The sequence below is a fragment of the Narcine bancroftii genome, chromosome 4 (assembly GCF_036971445.1).
Source record: "Narcine bancroftii isolate sNarBan1 chromosome 4, sNarBan1.hap1, whole genome shotgun sequence".
In the NCBI taxonomy this organism is placed as follows: Eukaryota; Metazoa; Chordata; class Chondrichthyes; order Torpediniformes; family Narcinidae; genus Narcine; species Narcine bancroftii.
The window spans coordinates 74,583,701-74,605,122 of NC_091472.1; the positions used below are offsets into that span (position 1 = coordinate 74,583,701).

A 21,422-nucleotide genomic window follows, 5' to 3' on the forward strand; every position below is an offset into this window, starting at 1 on the left:
AGAGGAATCTGGACCATCTGGAAAAATGGGCTGAAAAATGGCATATAGAATTTAATATAGACAAGTGTGAGGTTTTGCATTTTGGAAGGACAAATGAAGAAAGGATGTACATGGTGAATGGTAGGGCACTGAAGAGTGCATTAGAACAGGAGGATCTGGGAATACAGATACATGATTCCCTGAAAGTGGCGACACAGGTGCATAGGTTTGTAAAGAGAGCTTTTGGCATAATGGCCATCTTAAAGATTTGAGTATACTTATAGTTGGGATGTTATAGTAAAGATGTATAAATCATTGGTGAGGCCAAATTTGGAATATTGTATCCAGTTTTTGTCACCCAAGTACAGGAACGATAGAAAGAGTGCAGAGAAGATTTTTAAATTTAGACATTCACCACGGTAACAGGCCATTGTGGCCCACGAGTTCATACCACCCAATTGACCTACAACCTCCTCCGGTACATTTTGAATGGTGGGAGGAAACCGATGTTTTGATTCTTAGTTAATTCTTTACCTATCTCTTTAAGAGAGCTGTTGTTTGTAGTTGTACCATAGTGACTGATGTAATATGTTGTAATATCCGCTCTGACTAACAGCTTGCTTATTCAGGATGTGAAGGAAGCGTGAGCATGAGAAATCTTTCTTTGCAGTTTATGTATCTCTTTAAAGTTTATGTATTTCTTTAAAAGCTTTTTATATCATTTGTGTATTTTTATATACGTTTTATATCTATCATACAGTAAATGCTTTGTTATTCATTGTTAAGAAAGTCTTAATACGAAGTTATGCAAAACGTTTATCTGTTTTATCAACAAATTAAAACTACATAAAGCAACATCCACAGAATTGAATCTTTTGGATTAAAGAGATCGAAATTTGGGATATCATATCTCATGCTTTGGAAGATGATACTTTGAAATTAGGATATTAGAATAAGAAAAGTGTTGTCTATAACAGAGCCCCTGGAGGAAAACTCAGGCAGACACAGTGAGAACGTACAAACTCTTTACAGACAGCGTGGGATTTGAACTCTGGTCCCGATCGCTGGCACTGTAAAGGCATTGCCCAGACTTCAGGAACTGAGTTACAGGGAATGGGTAAACTGGTTAGGACTTTATTTTCTGGAGTGTAGAAGAATGAGGGGAGATTTGATCGATGTATTTAAAATTGTAATGGGAAGAGCCAGAGTGAATATAGATAGGGTTTTTTCCACTGAGGGTAGGTGAGATACAAGCCAGACGACATGGGTTAATAGTGAAAGGGGAAAACAATTAGGGGTAACATGTGGAGGAACTTCTTCACCCAGAAAGCAGTGGGAGATGGAACGAGCTGCCAGTTGAAGTGGTGAATGCGTGCTCAATTTTCACATTCAATAAAAATTTGAACAGGTACATGGATGGGAGAGGTATGGAGGTCTATGGCCTGGGTGCCGGTCTGTGGCAAAATAAATGGTTTGGCACAGACTCGAAGTGCCAAAGGGGCCTGTTTCTGTTCTGTGATGTTCTCTAACTGCTGTTCCATTCCTTGGTTTATTGCCTGTGCCATTGTAATTAATTTGTGGCCTGTAGACAACTTCCACCAGTAATCTTTTCCCTTTCCTGTTCCTAATCTCTACCCAGATAGATTCAGCATTTCTGCTCCTTGGATCTTGCCTGTTCTACCATTTTCACCTCGATCCCTCTGTATAACTCATTACCCTAGCCTTGGATATTTAATTCTCAATCATCTCTACCGTGCAACTATGTTTCTGTTATTACCACTAAATGACCTTTATCCTGATTTGTGCCACATTAACTGAAATTGGTCTAACAGGTAGCTACATACACCCAAAAACTGGTTGTTCACCCTCTCAGAATGTTTTGAACACTTTTGGCACTCGCTGTTCTTTTAGAATAGAGCAATTTTTGTGACTTGTGCATTTGACTTTTCTGTACTGCCCTCTTACCTTTCTCTATTCTAACTTTTGCTTTGGTCTCTGCATTGATTCTTTTTGTCTAGATTCCCATCATTAGATTAAACTGCCTCAACAGCACTAGCAAACGGGCCCCAAAGCACATTGATCCTGGTCCTGACCAGGTATGGACTGTCCAATTTGTACTATTCCCATCCATCCCCAGGATTCTGACGCCCTCCATTGTGCACCATTGGTCAAACTATGTATTCATTCTGACTATTTTGCTCTTGCTGTTCTGACATGCATATGGTAAAGGTCATCCTGAGATTACTGCCTTTTGAGGCTCTACTTTTAATTTATCTCTTTGCTCTCAAATTTAGTTTTGTGGACTGCTTAACGCTCGTTTCCTTTATTATTGGTAGCTACATGCACCCAACAACAAGCTGTTCACCCTTCCATTTCAGAATGCCTTGCTGTCGCTCCAAGATGTTCCTGATCCTTGCACGCAGCACTCACCAAAGCCACAGCACTTTGACAACACAGCAATCCCTTGCGAAAAGGTCACTCCATGAGACCTCGCTCTCCTTCTAAATATATAGCGTTCAATTACATTTGAAATATAACATCAGTGTGACATAATGTAAAAATATTTTTTGTATATATGCTTCCTTGAAAATGCATGAACAATTACAATTTTGTTTCCAAACGAATCAAGTGCAACAAATCTATACAAGGCATTCTAATCTTTCAATTTTTTCATTCCCTCTTTTGTTACAAAAATTACTGATGCTGTTCTAGAGCCTCCATTATTTAAAGAAATCACTGATGCTGCTCCACCCATTTTTGCAGAGGAATTGAAGATGCTGCTTGAGTACTGAACAGAATTTGTGCTGATTGTGTTCCATGTTCTTTTAAAGCACTGCCTAAAGAATATCAGAAGATAGGAAAAGCTCTGCAGAACCTTTCACAGGTCTTCACAACTAGTGGTTATGAAGGTACCATGTTTTAATAAATGTTTCAACAATTTATGCATGCTCATTTAATAAACTAACAGTCAAAAATTTTGCTTTTGTAATTTCTTTATGAAATACCTTCTCTGCACTTCCTATATTTCTGTTTGACCTCTCCTGTTTTCAAGTTCTCTAAATCTACCACATGCTTCCCCTTTCTTTTATCCAACCCTCAATGTCGTTTGGCATTTGCGTTTACTTCAGGTAATCTTCTTTGCCTTTTAACTTTATGGGAATGTGTTGGCCCTGAACTCTGCTTCTCTATAATGACTCCCATGTGTTGAATGCCAACTTGCTTGCAAGAAACTGCAGTTCATTTTGCCAGGTTCTGTCTAATGATAAAATTGTCCTTCCTCCAGTTCAGAATCTTAATTTCTGGATCCTCTTTGGTATTTCCAGAGCGTTGGTCACTATTTTCAAAATATTTTCTGGCTCTCTAGCCACTTGCACAATTGTATTCTCTGAGATTTGGTCCAGTACTACCCCATCTCTAATAGGGTTATTTGTGTACTGGCTCAACAAGCTCTTTTGGGGCATATTTAGACCAACTAAAATGATGACCTAATATGAAGTAAAATTATTAATTTTTAAAATTATTGAAAATTAAGACGATTTTTGTCTCACCTCCATAAGAGTCTTCGGTAAATTTTGTTCCATTTACCTGAACCCTTCTGTCATTTCATTAGATTCATGCCAAATAATGCAAAAAAAATGGTAAACATGTAATCCATTGCCACACTTCCAGCAGTGCTTCCCTATACACAGTGTAGTTTTGTTCCTGTTGAGCATTGGATTGGAAGTCAATCCACAGGATGATAAAAGCGACAGAGGATCACTGAGTTCTCCCTCTGCCCCATGATGTGATTTATGAGGATCATTGTTCAAAGAGAGCTCTCTACCACCCCGCATGCAGCATCTTTCAGCTACTCCCATTAGGGAAAGAGAAGGATTAGAGTCTGAACCAGCAGACTGAGGAGCAGAGTCTCAAGGGCAGGGAGACAGCTGAAGAGTGCCAAAACAATTCTCTGTGACTCTACTATTTATTAATTATTTTAATATACATAAGGTGGATATGTATCATTTTTCTATGTGGGTGTTATGTCTTTACCGGTGTTTGGCACTGGTCTGCTTGGACGAGAAAATACTTTTCTGTGGGGTTGTACTAGCATGATCTAATGACGAACAAACCTGAACTAACTAACTAACTGGTAAATGCATGTAATTATCCTGCTAGACAGTTGTTGAAGAACTGCATGTTCCTTTTTGCTTCCATCCAGTATTTAAAGAGGTTTTTTTCTAGCTTCCCTGACTTTCAAATTATCCTCACAGAAGATTGCTAATTGTCGGCCACTTTCCTAAATGTACGTAGTTTTTCTTTTATGCTCCTGACAAGTATATTCATATATAACTAGCTTGTACATTCTAGCAGAAATCTATTGTCATGCCATTAACGCACATAGTAAGATTCCTGCAACCCGATAGGTGTCCATCTTGGTGGTTTTAAGCTTTAAAACAGAAAAGTAAGATTTTGAAGAGAATAAAAGTCCCTTTAAACAATTCTATAATCTTGGAAGTGGGATAAAGAGATTATTTGAATTTTGAGAAGAATGTTCAAACAGTTGCAAATTATTGCTTTATCACTGTTAAAGGAAGTATTACTTTGCTGCAGTTAATGTGATGTAATCACTCTGCTTGTCGAGATTTTAACCTTGAAATTCATTCTTCCATTTTGGGTCCTTGTACTTTTTGTTTATATTTGGCAGCAAGTTTAGTGAATGACACTTCTGCACTAATGTAAACCGACTAATTGTTAATCAATTATTATCCCTGAATGCAAGCTTTTTTGTTTCATAAAACCCTGACTTGGATAGTGATTCTAAAGGTGACAAGGTGAGATTCTATTCTCGACTGGAATCAGGCTATTGTGAAATTAAACATTTTGCAGTGGAGTTTCCACCATGGATCATATCCATCATTCCAATGCAGCCTTTTTTTTCCAAAATGTTTCTTCCATCTTCCCATTCCTCTAAACCTTGCACATAGTCACTGAATTTAATTGAGATATTGATAAATCTTTCTTGAATCACCATAATCATCATATTTTCAAACATTTAATTTTGTTTCATAAAATCTTCCTTGATGTTTTGAAGAGTGGAAAATTTGTGATTGGTAATCCAATTAAAAATGCATTAATCACAAAAGCTGATCATTTAAAAATAAGCATCAATAAATTGATGAAAATAGCAAAAAGTGCAATGGAAAGCAGAAATTGGATTTGATGATTTTTGGATGCTTTTTATAGACATATTCTTTATGGAATTGACCAATTAACAGTTTTTGTTCCCTAAAGATCCAAGCAATATAGAGAGAATGGAAACTTGAAATCAATACAATACAATGAATCGAAAATTTGAGGGATATTGTTTAAAAAAAAGTCCTTCCGTTGTCAAGAGTGAGTGTGTGCAACTATTTCTATATGATTAGCCAAGACCTCCCTGTTTATTAATATGTATTTCAGGTGAATCCATTTTGACAGATCCCTTAACGGAAGCAGGAAAGACCTATGAAGAAATTGCCAACCTTTTTGCAGAGCAGGTGCTGAAGTATTTTTAATTTGGGCGACTGCATGGAAGATTAAGTCAGCCTATAATATTATAATTAATATTGTACATTATGCAATGTCATAACTCAATAGCTTTTTAAGTTTGCACTGTGATTGAGTTCAGAGATATGGTGATATTTCACAAGGAAAACTGATTGGTGTGAGAATAATGTTTCCATTCCGGTTCAAATTTAAACTTTGACCATGTTGAAATGAAGCTCTGGATCCATCTGATTGTAGGTATTAATTACCTCTGGTTACTGTATATGCTGCAACACAATTGAAGAAAATTCTGGATGGAAAATGTTTAATTTTGATTTGATGAGAAAAGGTGTTACCTATAACATTGGACAACAAAGAGTTTTCTTCCTGAACACCTGTTGGTGTATTTTATGGGGATTTTTGGTTGTTGATCATGAAAATAGCTTTAAAATCTTTCTATTCGCATACTGTTTTGTAGATAGTCTATTTTTGTGATTTCCTTTCATATTTTAAGTCTAATAGAATATTGCTCACAAAGCAAAACTTTTGGTCAGTCCAAGCATGCCCTCAGTGCAGGTGCTGTGCAAATATTGTCTTCAGCCTGTGCATGCTTAGTCAGGATAGATGCAGACAAGCTCTAAAAGCAGCTCACATATGCAGATACTGAGCATTACATTGATATACATGAACGCATGTTGATGCACACTTGCACTTCTTGCCTGCTGATCTTGGTGCAGTCAGTGTCGAGTGTGGTGAAAGATTTCACCAGGTCATTGCAACCATGGAAAAACAGTATTAGGGCAACTGGAATCCATCATTGCTGGCTGACTACTTGTTGGCCCCCTGACACAAGAGGCATCAGATTCTGAGTTCAAATGAAAATCAGTGGCAGAAGGGGGTGTGACTGTGACATTGGGGTTAGACTGTGAAATCCCTTCTCTCTCTGAAAAAGTTTAAAAATAAGAGTCAATAAAGGTTGAAGAAGTTTTTTAAAGAAGTAGAAGGAGAAGTTGTCAGAAGATCCAATAAACAATACAAGATATCACCAAAGAAAGAAAAAAACAGCTGTAACTGAACAAGAAAAAGAGGAAGAGAGGCCTACCTCGAAGAATCCTTGATCTGTTCGGAAGGTAGGAGTCCATGGAGATAAGCCTGGAGCTGGGGAGACCTTGGACATTTCTGTACAAGGTCTCCCCCGAGGATTCGCGCATACACAAAGCACAGAAAAAAATGGAGGCAATTTTTGAAAAAAGCCCAAGAAGCTTCCTCCATTGATCAGGATGACCAAAAAGAATGGGAATTACATCTAGAACAAGGAACTATGACTAAAAAGACATAAAAAATGAAAGAGACAAATATTTACAGCTGAAATGAAGAAATAGATGGAAAATTTTCAACCATCTTTGGTGCAATTAACAGTATTAATTTAAAAAGTGTAATGAGAGTATAGTTGAAAATAAGAATTTTACAAAGAACGTGGAAAGAATGATGCAGCAAGTAGTTAAGAAATTTGAAGTTGAAGAAAAAATTAAAGGAAATGAAATGTTAAAGAACAGATGAAAAGATTCAAGCTGAAGCGGCAGCAACAAAAGATCAACTAACAAAAAAATTGACATATTAGAAAATTTTAGTCAAAAAAAATTAATATAAAAATTGTTGGACTTAAAGAAGGCGCTGAAGGTCAGGATATGAAGAAGTTTTTGCAACGTTGGATTCTGCAATCTTTTGGGGTATCTAAATTTCAAGGAGTTATTGAGATTGAAAGAGCTCATGGAGTGTTACAGCTGAAGCCACAACTAGATTAAAGTCCACGTCCGATATTAGTTAAATTCCTTCGTTATGAAGTGAGAAAAGATCTTGGAACTGACAGTGAAACAAATGAAAGAAAGACGATCACCATTAATTTACAATGGAAATAAGATCTTCTTTTACCCTGATACAAGTTTTGGTTTGTTGAAAAAGAGGAAAGAATTCAGTGCTGTTAAAAATGTGTTGTGGAAGAAAGGCTATGCCTTTGTCCTTAGGTATCTGGCAGTATTGAAAATTTTTTTTCCAGACAAGAAAAATAGATTCTTTACGAAACCCAATGAGGCAAAGGTGTTTTCAGACAAATTGCCTGAGAAAGAGAGACAAGTAGTGAGTGATGTTTGAAATGAGAGATAATACTGAATGATTATAGCTGATAATATAGAGAGGGAAAAAGGAAATATTTAAAAAAATTTTGAGAGAGTTTATTAGGGAGGAAAGTTTTAACCTGAAGGGTCTATAAATAATTTAAAAATTGTGAATGGCAAAGATTATATAGATCTAATGCAACAACGGACAGTATAATAATTTGAGAGAGTTGTGGGAATGAGGGACTAACTTCTACGGAATCATGAGTGCTGGTGTGGTTTTGACCGCAACTCATATAGATCAAGGTTTTAAAGACGTATTTTCAATGATGTGTGCCTCTGGAGGGGGGTAGCTTTCTATATTTTTCTGGTTTACTTTTTCTCAATACACCTAAATATATTAATAACATTAAGAAATATAATAGTGTTGTAAAAATGAGAGGGATGGGAGTGGAAAGATGGATGGTTAGTAGATTTAGTAAAGAGATCAGATGGCTGGAAAACTGAATTTTATATGCAATGATCAAATGCCAAAGGAAAAATTATATTAGGAGGAGATTTTAATTTTACTTTGGACCCTAAATGGGATAGGTCAGGTGATAAAATGATGAAAAATAAAATAGCCAAATTAGCAATAGATTTAATGAAAGATATGGGGTTAGTGGATATATGGAGAAGAATTCACCCAAGGGAAAGAGATTATTCTTTTCGGCATAAAACATATTCATGAATAGATATGTTTTTAATTTCTGCACAACTTCAATCTAGAGGGTAAAAGGTTGAATATCAAGCATGAGTTCTATCTGATCATTCACCTTTAATTTTGTCAATCTTATTGGAAGAACAAAAGATAAGTTATAGGTAGAGATTAAACACAACATTCCTGAAGAAAAAGAATTTTGCGACTTTATGAGACAACAGAATTTTTTTCTTGAAACTAACAATGATTTAGTAACGAATAAGTTTATAATATGGGATTCCTTGAAGACATATCTAAGATGTCTTAATAATAAGTTGTACTTCAAAAGTAAAGGAATATATGAAGGTGGGGGATCAGTTGGAAAAAGAAATAATGAAATTAGAGAAGGAAATGCAAGTGCAAAAAATGAGGAGAAAAGAATATTGTTAGAATTTTAAAAAAGATTTAATACAATAAAACTTACAGAATGGAGAGAAAGATAAAATGAGGTAATGACAAAAATATTATGAACTAGGTGAAAGAGCTCATAAAGTACTAGCATGGCAATTAAAAACCGAACAAGTTTCTAGAACAATAATTGCTACTAAGAAAAGTACTGGTCAAGTTACTTATAAAATACAGAAAATAAATTATAATTTTAAGGATTTTATCCAAAATTTTATCAATCAGAATCTTTGAAAGATAATAATAAAGTAGAAGAGTATTTTCGGAAAGTTAAAATGCCTATGTTAGATGAAGATTAATAATTAGAATTATCTAATACTTTTTCTAAAATAGTTTGAGACCTTAATGTCATTACAGAATAATAAAGCACCAGGTGAAGATGGTTTTTCACCAGAATTTTATAAAGAGTGTAAGGAATTATTAGTACCTGTATTACTGGGGTTATTAGAAAGAGGTACATGACCTACCAGAATCTTTCAAAACAGTGTTAATAATAGTAATTCCAATGAAAGGGAAGGATTGTATACAACCTTCTTCATATAGACCTATATCACTACTGAATACGGATTATAAAATTGTATCAAAATTATTATCTAATCAGTTAACTGAATTTTTACCAAAATGAATAAATATGGTTCAAACTGGTTTTATTAAAAATAGAAGAGTGCCAGATTATATAGTTAAATTCTTTAGTTTGATAAATGTAGCACAAAATAGATACATACCAGCAGTAGTGATTGCATTAGATGCAGAGAAATCATTTGATAGATTAGAGTGGGACTTTTTGTTGAAAGTACTTAATATATTTGGGTTTACAAATACCTTTGTAAATTGGATAAAAGCATTATATGATCAGCCAAAAGCAAAAATGGCTACAAATAGATAAATATTAAAACCCTTTTTGTTAGAAGGGTCATCAATGGACAAGGTTATCCATTGTCGCCTTTTTTGAAAATTTGCATTAGCAATAGAGTCGTCGGCAGAAATAATTAGAAGTGATAAAGAAATTAAGGGATTTGAGATAGGTAATAAAGAGTATGAAATTAGTTTGTTTGCAGATGATGTTATAGTATATTTAACAAGACCAGAAATATTGTTCAGTAAGTTGAATAGGAGATTAATAGAATATGGATTAGTATCAGGTTATAAAGTTAATGTTGATAAAAGTGAGGTGATGCTTATGGTTAATATTAGATTATTTACAATGTAAGAGATTGACAAAATTCAAGAGGCAAAAAGAAGCAATGAAATATTTAGGAATAAAAATTGACAAAATATAAATAATTTATTTAAGTTAAATTACTCACTGCTATTAAAAATGATGGAAGATTTGAGAAGATGGAAATATTTATCAATAACATTAATAGGATGGATGAATGGTACTAAGGTGAATATTTTTCCAAGAATACATTATTTATTTCAATCATTACCCATTCATGTGCCAGAAATGTTCATTCGGAGTTTGAATAACATTATACGACAATTTATTTGGAAAGGTAAAATGTCAAGAATTGGTCTTGAAAAATTAACATGGAAATTTGATCAGGATAACTGAATTTTAAAAATTATTATAAAGCAACTAAATTAAGATTTTTTTCCTCTTGTTATCAAATAGGTGAGAAGACAGCTTGGGTTCAGATTGAAATGAATAAGATTAGAGAAACTATCCCAGAGCAAATTTTGTATAAATGGAACAGTGAATTGTTTAAAGGAAAAATGGAAGTACCAATTTTTAAAAATATATTGAAAAAATGGAATGGGATTCATATGAAGAGAGTAATTTAAAAATAAATAAATAAATACATACATACATACATAAATAGAAATTATCAATGATCTAAAATGTTGTTAAAATAAAATCAACTTATTCCTTTCACTTTGAATAATTTTGATAATTGGTATAGTAAAAGTATACAGAGGAGAAAAGATTGTTTTTGGGATCTTTCTTTTTATCTTTTGAGCAATTAAAAAATATAATCTACAAAATAATAGTTTTTGCATATTATCAATTAAAATCGTATTTAAGTAGGAAATTAGGAACAGATTTGAGACTCCCGGAACAGTCAATTTGAATCCATAAGAACAGATACATTTATTGTTAAGAAATGTATTACTAACATGTATATAAAATTACAAGAAACTAAAAGAAAAAAGATTTATATAAATCAAATAACGATAGGAGAAAGATTTAAATATACATATCCAAGAGGAATTATGGTCAAAATTGTGTCAACTGAGTTACAAATACAGTTAATGCTAGATATCAAATGGTTTAATATAATTTTATTCATCAATTATACTCAAACTGAATGGACTTGATTCTAATTATTTGAATAAATGTTTTCGATGTAATAAGGAAATAGGGACCTTCATAAATTTGGTATGGTCCTGTGTAAAAGTGGAACAATTTTGGAAAGATTTAAGTATATTGTTAGGACAAATTATGAAGATAAAGATATAAAAAGATCCAAGAATATTTTTACTTGGGAATATATATGAAAAAGATACAAAATTGAAATTGGATAAATATCAAGAAAAATTTTAAAATATAGCCATAGCGACAGCAAAGAAATGTGTACCAATAATGTGGAAAAGTGAGAATTTGGTAAAATGGACAGATGGCAGATTGAAATGCAAAATTATTGTATCTTTAGAAAAAATTACTTCTAGTTTAAGGAATCGAATTGGAAACTTCTATAAAATTTGGGAACCATATATGGATTTTATGAATAAAAGTCCATCCACATCCTCCACTTTGCCCACCCCTTTCAGTTAGTCAATGAATAGTCGATGAATTATATATATATATATATATATATATATATATATATAAATATATATATATATATATAAATATATATATATGCCTTGTGCCTGTGTGTGTGTGAAAAAAAAATATATATATATATCTTTGTCTTGGCTTGGCGGACGAAGATTTATGGAGGGGTAATGTCCACGTCAGCTGCAGGCTCGTTTGTGGCTGACAAGTCTGATGCAGGACAGGCAGACACGGTTGCAGCAGTTGCAAGGGAAAATGGTTGGTTGAGGTTGGGTGTTGGGTTTTTCCTCCTTTGTCTTTTGACAGTGAAGTGGGCTCTGCGGTCTTCTTCAAAGGAGGTTGCTGCCCGCCGAACTGTGAGGCGCCAAGATGCACGGTTTGAGGCATATCAGCCCACTGGCTGGCACCGAGCTTTCTTTAGGCAGTCCTTGTACCTCTTTGGTGCACCTCTGTCTCAGTGGCCAGTGGAGAGCTCGCCATATAACACGATCTTGGGAAGGCGATGGTCCTCCATTCTGGAGAAGTAGGTGTTCTTGCCTTTATCTTTTTTCCTCTTTTCGTTTGGTGAGGGGTTTAGGGAGAAAATTAAAAATTTATTGCATCATTTTATATATCTTATTAAATTACTATATTACTGAATTTATACTTCGTATTGATACAAATGATAAATAAAATTTTCAAACAAAAAGAAAATCAGTGGCAGAACATTATATTTGTTGAACTAATGTAATGTGTCAGCATTGTGTTAGTTCATCATTATGCAATTAAGCATGCTAAATTGAATAAATATTAATTTCATATTTCTCCAAATTTGTACATGATACAGCAAATCTGAAATTATCTTTGTATTCATCTTGAAATTGTCTATCATAATCCCAAATTTTTTTCAGGAAGAAAACCTTTTTGGGGGAGTGGGAATTGTTGCCCAGTGTAATGTGTAAAACTTTGTTCTTTATCACATTGGAAATACCAGAACTTGAAATGATGAAATCTACATACAAGACTTGCTTTTGCAACATGTGCCATTATGCTGAAATGTCATATAAACTTGTGTCTTTAACAGCCTAAAAAAGACCTGCATTATTTGATGGAAACCAACCAGGAATATAAAGGATTGTTAGGATGCTTTCCTGATATCATTGGTGTGCATAAGGTAAAAGAAAATAAAAGTGTGAATTTGAGATGTTCATTGAAGTTCTCTTTGTCCCTAGTTGGACATCAATACAAGATTAATTGCAAAAAAAAGTTAAAGAAAAATGAATGTAAAGTAAAATGCTAACTTGAAAGGTTAGAGGGCTGTATAAAGGTACTTTGTCATCACTGTGCTTGATATCAAGTTTCATAAAGATGGAAATAAAGAGACAAGAAATGCACAAGGAAATGGACAAAGTGAGTGAACATTCTAGATTTTGGCTCTAGTTCAAGTGTAAAACAGAAAAGTGTGGGCTCCACACAATCAAATCGACTATTTCTGTTATGGAATGGAGTTGTGCTGATTTCTGGCTCATCTGTACAAGGATCTGTTACCATATCTTCTGTACTGTCCCTTTGAAACATTCTTTCAGGAAATGAGATCATATTGTTCTATTATCATTCTCCCTGAGCAAATCCCAATCAATAGATTTTTTAAAAACTCAAATCCAATTGTTCCCTATACATGAGGACCAAGTTGCACTCTCAACTTCTAACCAAGACAAAGTAAAAATGTGGAAGAATCACAATAGTGCCTGATGCTTTGAACTTGGGTGCTGTTGAATTTCTCCTGCAGGGGGCCTCATAAAGTGATTGCTTGTGTGCCATGAAATGAGTCATGGATGTACTGCTCACAATGTCAATGTGTTTCCTGACTTGGTCATCTTATAGCCTCTGAACAGTTGATGGATGTTAATCTGTGCAGTAAATGGATAACTCATGACTATATGCATGTTCCATAAAGGAAGAGCATAAACATTTCTAGTTTAAGGTTCATTTGTCTTGATAATTGATTGTTTCTTTTTTGTTTAAATAAAACCAAATGGCCAAGGGATATGAAGCACAAGCGATTTAGTAATCTGGCACAAATTGTTGCTTAGACCACCATTAAAATACTATTTCAATAATGTTAATGATAATGAGCGTATCATCATACACGTAAATATAATGTACATGCACTCCAGAATTCTAACTTGCTGCAGCCAAATGGGTACTTTTGAAAAGAAAAGCAATGTATTTTAAATTACCTCAGTACAGAAAGAGATAAATATAAATATTCTTAGTTACAGTCATTGCAAGAAAAAAAAGTTTGGTAGATGCATTAGTGCAGATGCATCATTTGGTGATCCTGGAACAGTTCATGGTTAGGGTAGTAAAGGAAAGTACAAGAGTTTGAAAATGTTGGGGTGGGGGGGGATAAAGTTCTTGGGCATAGGGATGGAGGACCTCAGGCCACTAAACCTTCCCAAAGGAGGCAGTGAGAAGAAGTTGTGATCAAGGTGATGGGGGTCCTTGCTGCCTTCTTGAGGAACCATCTCACCCAGATGTCTTCAATGGATGAGAAGTTGTAGCCCTTGCTGGATTTGGCTATATTTGCTGCAGCCTTCTGCATTCCTGGGCACTTGAACTGCCAAATCAGTCAGTTTTCTTTCCACATTACACTTGCAGAAATTTTGATGATGTATTCAACGACATCCAAATCTCCTCAAACTTGGAAAGTAGAGGCATGGGTGTGCCTTCTTCACAGTTGCTTCAATCTATTACCGTCAAGATATGTGCAACTCCCTCTCTGTCCCATCAATGCAGACAGGCTGGTGCTCCCTCAGCCTTCCATCCCTCAACAATCAGCTCCTTGATCTTACTGACCATATAGAAGAAGATTGTAACATCTGGCTCCTACCAGCCTGATTCTTGATCTCCATCCTTCCTGTCATAAATTGTTTCAATATTCTGTTGCCATCTGTCTCAGTTCCATAGTATTTATAATCCATTTTCCAGAATGAAGTCTCATCTCCAAGAATGTGTTTACTCATTAAAAATTTTCTGTTGGGAAATAGACTGTTTCTATTTTGATGGAACTTTTCATGGAAAATTTTAAGGAGGTACCTTAGAATTTTGATCTGTGATGATCTTAACAGAAATTAGGAACATTTTTTATTGAGGAATATTTATTTTTATTGTGCAATTTTATTTAAATAGGGTGCTGTAGAAAAAGCCAAAGAAGGAGACAAATTGGTTGCCTTAAATAAGATCACAGCACAGGAAAAGAACACCATGGTGAATCGGATTGGCACCATGTCTTACACATTACAAGGTAGGTACAGACAAAAAATTTTTAAAAAGGAAAAATATATGTTTTAATTGGTTTAAGTTTAGTGTAAGTTTGTTGTCACAAAATATCTGCAATGAGAAGAGTTGTTTTGTGAATAGACTAACAAGTTATCTGTAATATTACCACAACAGCGTAAAGAGCACAATTACAATCTAACAATGAAAAGATCACTTTGCACCATACAAGGGCAGTATGTTAGTGCTTTTGTGCTTGCTATTCATTCAGGTGCTTGATCACTGTCTTTAAGCCTGTTAGTTCCTGCTTTCGCACTGTTAAACCTTCTCCCCAATAGAGAATGGTATGGCTGGGGTTTAATGAGTCCTTCAGTATGTTGGCTGCCTTTCTTGAATGGAGGAAGATATAGAGGTACAGGGAGCTCATGATCTTTAGCAAAGCAGCTCCCATACCACACTGTGATGCATCCAGTAAGTATGCTTTCAATGGTGCACCTGTAGAAGTTGCTTGAGGACATACTAAACTTCCTTTGTTGTCTTAGAGGTGCTTTTGTGCTTTTCTTGATCATCACGTCGACTCGCTTGTTCAACATCAGGTCATTGGCATTTGAAATATTCAGTGAAGCTATCTACTCTTTTCACTTAAGTGCCATTAATGTTGAGAGGAATGTGGACTCTGACCCTGCTCCTGAAGTGAATGATCATCTCCTTCATCTCATTGACATTGAGAGAGAGGCTGTCTTGACACCTTGCCACTGGACTTTCATCCTCTATTCTGTTTTGTCATTATTTGATAAATGCCCCACCACTATGGTGTCGTTGGCAAATTTGAAAATGGAATTCAAATGGCTTTTAGCTATATGGACGGGAGTGCAGAGGGAGAATAATAGGGGTCCTTATTCAATATTTTATACATATCAAAATTTTTGATTTTCAAAATATATAGGTAAATATATATTTTTATTTACAAAACACAACACAACAAACCCTTCCCTCCCACCCCCTTCACAGTATAAATCTGTACAACATCAGGGCTTCCAGTTGCGTTTTTTTTTAAACTCTTCATTGGGGAGTCACATTTTCATAATATATTTTGGCCCCTATATAATCCAAATATGGTTGCCATGTTTTTACAAAAATGTCACATTTGTTCTTTAGATTGTATGTGATTTTTTTTTCCAGACATCTCTGTCTTCCATCATGCTATCTGTAGAGGGGAGTCAGATTTCCAAGTAATCACAATAAATTTCTTAGTTACAGCTAAAGCTATTTTAATAAATGAAATTTAGAATTTAGTTAGTTTGTTACTTATTTCAATGAAGTTTCCCAATAGATAAAGCTCTGGATCATCTGCAAAGGCCACCCCTGTTATTCGTGTTAATATTTCAGTAATATCCTGCCAGAAAGGTCTGACCTTCACACATAACCATGTAGCATGTACAAATGTTCCTATTTCTATTCCATATCTAAAATGCATCTCCAATATTTCTGATTTTGATTTATGTAACTTCTATGGTGTGAGGTATGATTGGTGTAGAAAATTATATTGTACTAATCTGTATCTTGCATTTATACTTGACGTCAATTACAGTCATTGCAAGAAAAAAAAAGTTTGGTAGATGCATTGGTGCAGATGCATCATTTGGTGATCCTGGAACAGTTCATGGTTAGGGTAGTAAAGGAAAGTACAAGAGTTTGAAAATGTTGGTGGGGGGATAAAGTTCTTGGGCATAGGGATGGAGGACCTCAGGCTACTAAACCTTCTTCCCAAAGGTCGCAGTGAGAAGAAGTTGTGATCAAGGTGATGGAGGTCCTTGCTGCCTTCTTGAGGAACCATCTCACCCAGATGTCTTCAATGGATGAGAAGTTGTAGCCCTTGCTGGATTTGGCTATATTTTCTACTTGCTGCAGCCTTCTGCATTTTCAGACCAAACACCAATCAGACCAGCATCTTTCCATTATTGCAACTCTTAAATCCAACTCCCATCTCCCTCTCAATCTCTGTAAACCTGGTTTTGAATTTTTATTTTGGATAGCAAAGTACATCTTTGATATAAATCTAGATATGTTCCCCAACCAGTTTGTTCATTCCACCTCACCTAATTTCAGGGGGGGGGGGGCGCAAGTTTTGTTCCCATCTTTTGCTTAAGAACGATCTTAACTGGAGAAAACAAAAGAATGTCCCATTAGCTACTCCATACTTATTTCTTAATTGTTCCAAAGACATAAAAGATCCTTCCATATAGCGATCATCCACATATCTTATTCCTTTGTCAAACCATGAATTCAGTATTTTGCTACCCAGATTCATGGCTTTTTTCCTCCATTACATTCATTTTTTTTGTATATTTTATAGATTTTCAAACTCAAACAATTTCCATTAATCAATCACAAATTGCAGTTATCCATTATTTTCAAAATTCGCTGTTAAGTCTGAGCCATTTTTTCCCCTCCCTTTTCTCTCCCCACCCCCCCCCCCCCCCCCCCACGCTCAACAGACTACAATTACGTACAACATTCAAGACACCCACAACAAAGATTGGGAACACATCAGGGATTTGTCACGGCCTGACGGCTGGCACCAAGGCTGTTACATTTTTCTTGACTTTATTGATTGGGTTGGAATAGACCCTCCCGTTCCTCCCTCAGTAGAAGGATAGACTGGGGAGATAGGGCGGCGAAGTGCACAGATAACTGTGCTCCTCTAAAATTTAAATATGGTTGCCAAATTTTTAGAAAAATTTTATTTTTTTTCCTTAATGTGACGGGCCCCAGAGGATCCTAAAACCTAGCAGCAATAGAAATTCACCAAGACAAAAGTTACTTTTAATTTTCTTTAAACATAAAAACAGGATCAAACTTTAACTTATTACTATTTACTTAAAGTTACCCCCTTCTAATTCTAAATGCACGTGTATGTATAAGTTCAGAAAAAATTTTTGATTCACAGTCCAATCTCACTTCTCACTCCTCCAAATTCACCGGTATCAGGCAATTCTTATACTGTGCACAGGATTTAAAATTTATGAATCTTCACCAGGCTTTGGTTATTGAAAGGTAAATGATTACCACTCAGGAAGGTTCTTGTTGGTTTTCAGAGAGATTTGTTGTTCATTGGACACGCACAAACTGATTCCTTCCGATTAGCCACTTCGGTGTCTTGCCGAAGAAACATGCCCCATCAGGTTTTCCAGATGATAACCTCTCTTTTTTTATTAGATCATCACAGAGTTCCTTTTCTGTTTCCCTTATCTCAGGTGAAACATTATGCAGCCAGCCATCTCCTTTTGTATGACCACAAGGGCTTTGAACAGGCTGAACTCAGAACTCACAACCTGTCTTCAAAATGGGGTTTCAAACAAACAAGCTTCCAAAAGCCACTGCAGAAAACTGGCGCGCTCTCTCTCTCTCTCTTTCTCTCTCATATCTTTTGAGTCCGTTCATCTGTTGCTTTCCAAAACAATAATCCATCACTTCACAGCATGTCCAGTTAACACCTACTTGTGAAGTCCTTCAGCAAAGCAGTTTCCATTGTCTTTACAAAAGCATTGGGATCCTGGATTGTCTGGCTTGAGAAGAGCTCTGGTTTTTTAAATGAGATCTGTCTTGTGAAGTGTTTGTATGACCTACACTAAAAAACCCCCACAATTTATCTCCTTTAAAATATATCTATATAGAATATAAAATATAACATAATCCGTCACACTTAAGTTATGGTAATTTTCTCCAGGGGAACACAGCTTTTCATTTCCGCAGTTCAATGCGTAATGCCCAAGTGAGAGTCAGATTTCCAGGTAACTGCTATGAACTTCCTGGCCACTGCCAATGTGATCATTACAAATTTGATTTGGAATTTGGACACTTTCATAATAAGCCTTGTGTCTATCATATTTCCCAATAGGAACAGCTCTGGGCCTGTGGAAATTCTTTTCTAGGTCTTGGTCGAGTTCCACCCAGAAAGGTCTCATCTTGTCCAGGTTGAGTGCACAAAGGTTCCTGTCACAATACCACACCTAAAACATTGGTCTGAAATTTCAATTTTTGCGAGTAAGTTGTATTGTACCAGCCTATACCATGCATTAATAATTGCAGTCATGCTGTTCTGACCAGCACCACTCATCAATCGTTCCCATCTTTGCCTTGATTTGTGAAGGCCTGGTTTAGGGCCTTCCACTTGGAGTAAGAAATACATAGATGAAATGAACTTCCCTGTGTTCCCCTTTTAAATTAGGGTCTCTATGTCACTGCACATTGGTAAGGTCATGGATGGACCTAATTTGTCCCTCAAGAAAGATCTTATCTGAAGGTACCACTGGAACATCTTATTTTTAGAAGTCATATTTATTTATGAGTTGCTCAAATTACATTAGTTGTCCCCACTCATAACAGTCCTCGATACATTTGACCCCCCCCCCCCCCACCACCCTCCCTTATGGCACCAGGTGTCCAGGATCTTGTCCACTGTCAATGTGACTAATCTATTTGGAGTCTGGAGCATTTTTGGGGACTTTAAACCTTATGTATTGATTAATTTTGTTCCATATAGAAATTGTATTTTAATATGGGACTGTAGTGGGATTGCTATGGTTAGAGGTATAATGGGTTATAGCTCGAGATTGAAAGAAGGCTCGCACACCAAGGGAGTGTAAGCAACACTGGCTTTATTGGGCTGCAGCTTTGCCTTTTAGAGACAGACAGCCATGTCACTGGGGCATGGCTTGAGTGGGGCTGGCTGCTGATTGGCTGTCCTGGATGCGCGGGCCCAGATTAGACCCTCTGCTATCCGCTGGCAGTGATTAGTCAATTCGACCGCTTTTCCTGCGGCCCTATGGGAGCTGTCTACCCAATTGTCGGGTTCAATGGCCATTTGCTGTGTCGGCCTGCGGAGTGGGCCGCTACACAACCTGCCCCCCAGAACTGCCGATTGGAACATTGTCTTTTGGTGGCCAACTCCTGCGCCGTAGGGTCAGATGAGTGGCTGGTTCGTTAACGTCCAAGTGGGCCAGCTTCAGCCAGTTGAGTGTGAAGTTCACCTCCCTGTCACCAATGTCCAACATGCAGGTGGAGCCGTTGTACGTGACGATGCGATATGGCCCTTCATAAGGCTGTTGAAGAGGTGGTAAGTGGGCCCCGTGTCGGACAAATACATAGTAACAGTTTGCAAAGTTCTTTAGGACAAAGGTGCTGGCTTGCCCATGAGCTCTAGGCTTAACTGGGACTAGTGAGCTCAGGTGCTCACGCAATCGAGACAATGTGGCCGCCAGGATCTCCCCCAAGTCCTCGAAAGTCGCCAGAATTCACCCGGGATGACTATGGGCTCGCCATAGACAAATTCAGCAGAGGATGCCTTGAGGTCCTCTTTTGGAGCGGTGTGGATGCCTAGCAGGACCCAAGGGAGTTCGTTGGCCCAGTTTGGTCCCGTGAATTGGGCCATCAGAACTGTCTTCAGGTGCCTGTGGAACCTCTCTACCAACCTGTTGACCTGCAGGTGGTATGCTGTGGTGTGGTGGAGTTGAGTCCCATGGGCATTTGCTGAGGTGGTCCACAGGCTGGAAGTGAATTCGCCCCCCCCCCCTCCCCCCGTCAGATGTTAAGTGTTCATGGACACTGAAATGTGCCACCAAGGTGTAGAGTAATGCCTGTGCACATGTCTCTGTAGAGATTTCAGGTAGTGGCACCATCTCTGGCCATCTAGTCATCTGGATATAGGTAGGGGCCCCACAGCATCTATGTGCACATGGCTGAAACGACGGTGTGCTGGATCAAAGGGCTAGCTTGAAGAACAATAATCTTAAGTAAGCGGTGTGCTCGGTGAGAGTGTAGCTGGCTATTAAAATGTCATCGAAGTAGACGAAGGCGAAGTGCAGATCCTGGCCCACTGTGTCCATCAACCTCTGGAAAGTCTGAGCCGCATTTTTCAGCCTGAATGGCATGTGGAGGAATTCAAACAATCCAAAGGGGGTTATGATGTCAGTTTTGGGAATGTCATTGAAGTGGACTGGGATCTGATGATAACCCCTGATGAGGTCAACCTTAGAGAATATCTGTGCCCCTTGCAGATTAGTGGTGAAGTCCTGGATATGGGGCATGGGATATCTGTCAGGCGTGGTGGCCTCTTTTAAGTGGAGGTAATCTCCACATGGCCTCCAACCTTCTGCTGCCTTGGGTACCATATGGAGGGGGGAGGCCCATGTGTTTTCGGAGCGCCGCACAATACAGAGTTCCTCCATCTTTTGAAACTCACATCAATGGAGTACATGACGGAGACTCAAGTGATCCTCTCTGCCACTCTTGTGGATTTAACTCCGATTTTATTTCTCTGCAGCAACCATACTTCACTGGGATACAGCTGGCCAGGATGCTCTTGATAGAGGGTTGACATGATGGTGGCCTTGCCTGCTTCATTCTAAGAAGTGCGGTCGTTATTGCACCTTCCTGACAAGGTCACTAATTAAGTGAACCCGGGGGGCGTGGCAAGATGGCGTAGAGTCTAGACGTGCAATCTCGACATCTCTGAGCAGATTTTTTAACCCTTTGTTTTCAAGTTTAAACTTTTTAAATTTTAGTTTAAAGTATTAAAGAATTACTATGGCCATTAATGGTAAAAAGACTAAATCTCAAGTTCAAAAGAAGATACATT

The 21,422-nt window shown here is 36.9% G+C and overlaps 1 protein-coding gene across 4 annotated transcripts in view; it reads left to right on the plus strand.

The window, feature by feature from the left end:
- The window catches only part of LOC138760690 (sorting nexin-9-like), a 176,572-nt gene that overhangs the window by 140,153 nt on the left and 14,997 nt on the right, over nt 1–21,422 (plus strand). For 3 of the 4 annotated variants that reach the window (XM_069931632.1, XM_069931631.1, XM_069931633.1), the window contains 4 exons: nt 2,811–2,888; nt 5,422–5,498; nt 12,588–12,677; nt 14,696–14,810. In XM_069931632.1, coding sequence (XP_069787733.1) covers nt 2,811–2,888; nt 5,422–5,498; nt 12,588–12,677; nt 14,696–14,810 — 360 coding nt within the window. Of the gene's footprint in view, nt 1–2,810; nt 2,889–5,253; nt 5,356–5,421; nt 5,499–12,587; nt 12,678–14,695; nt 14,811–21,422 lie in introns of those variants that run through there. The other variant, XR_011355812.1, reaches the window with a different exon arrangement.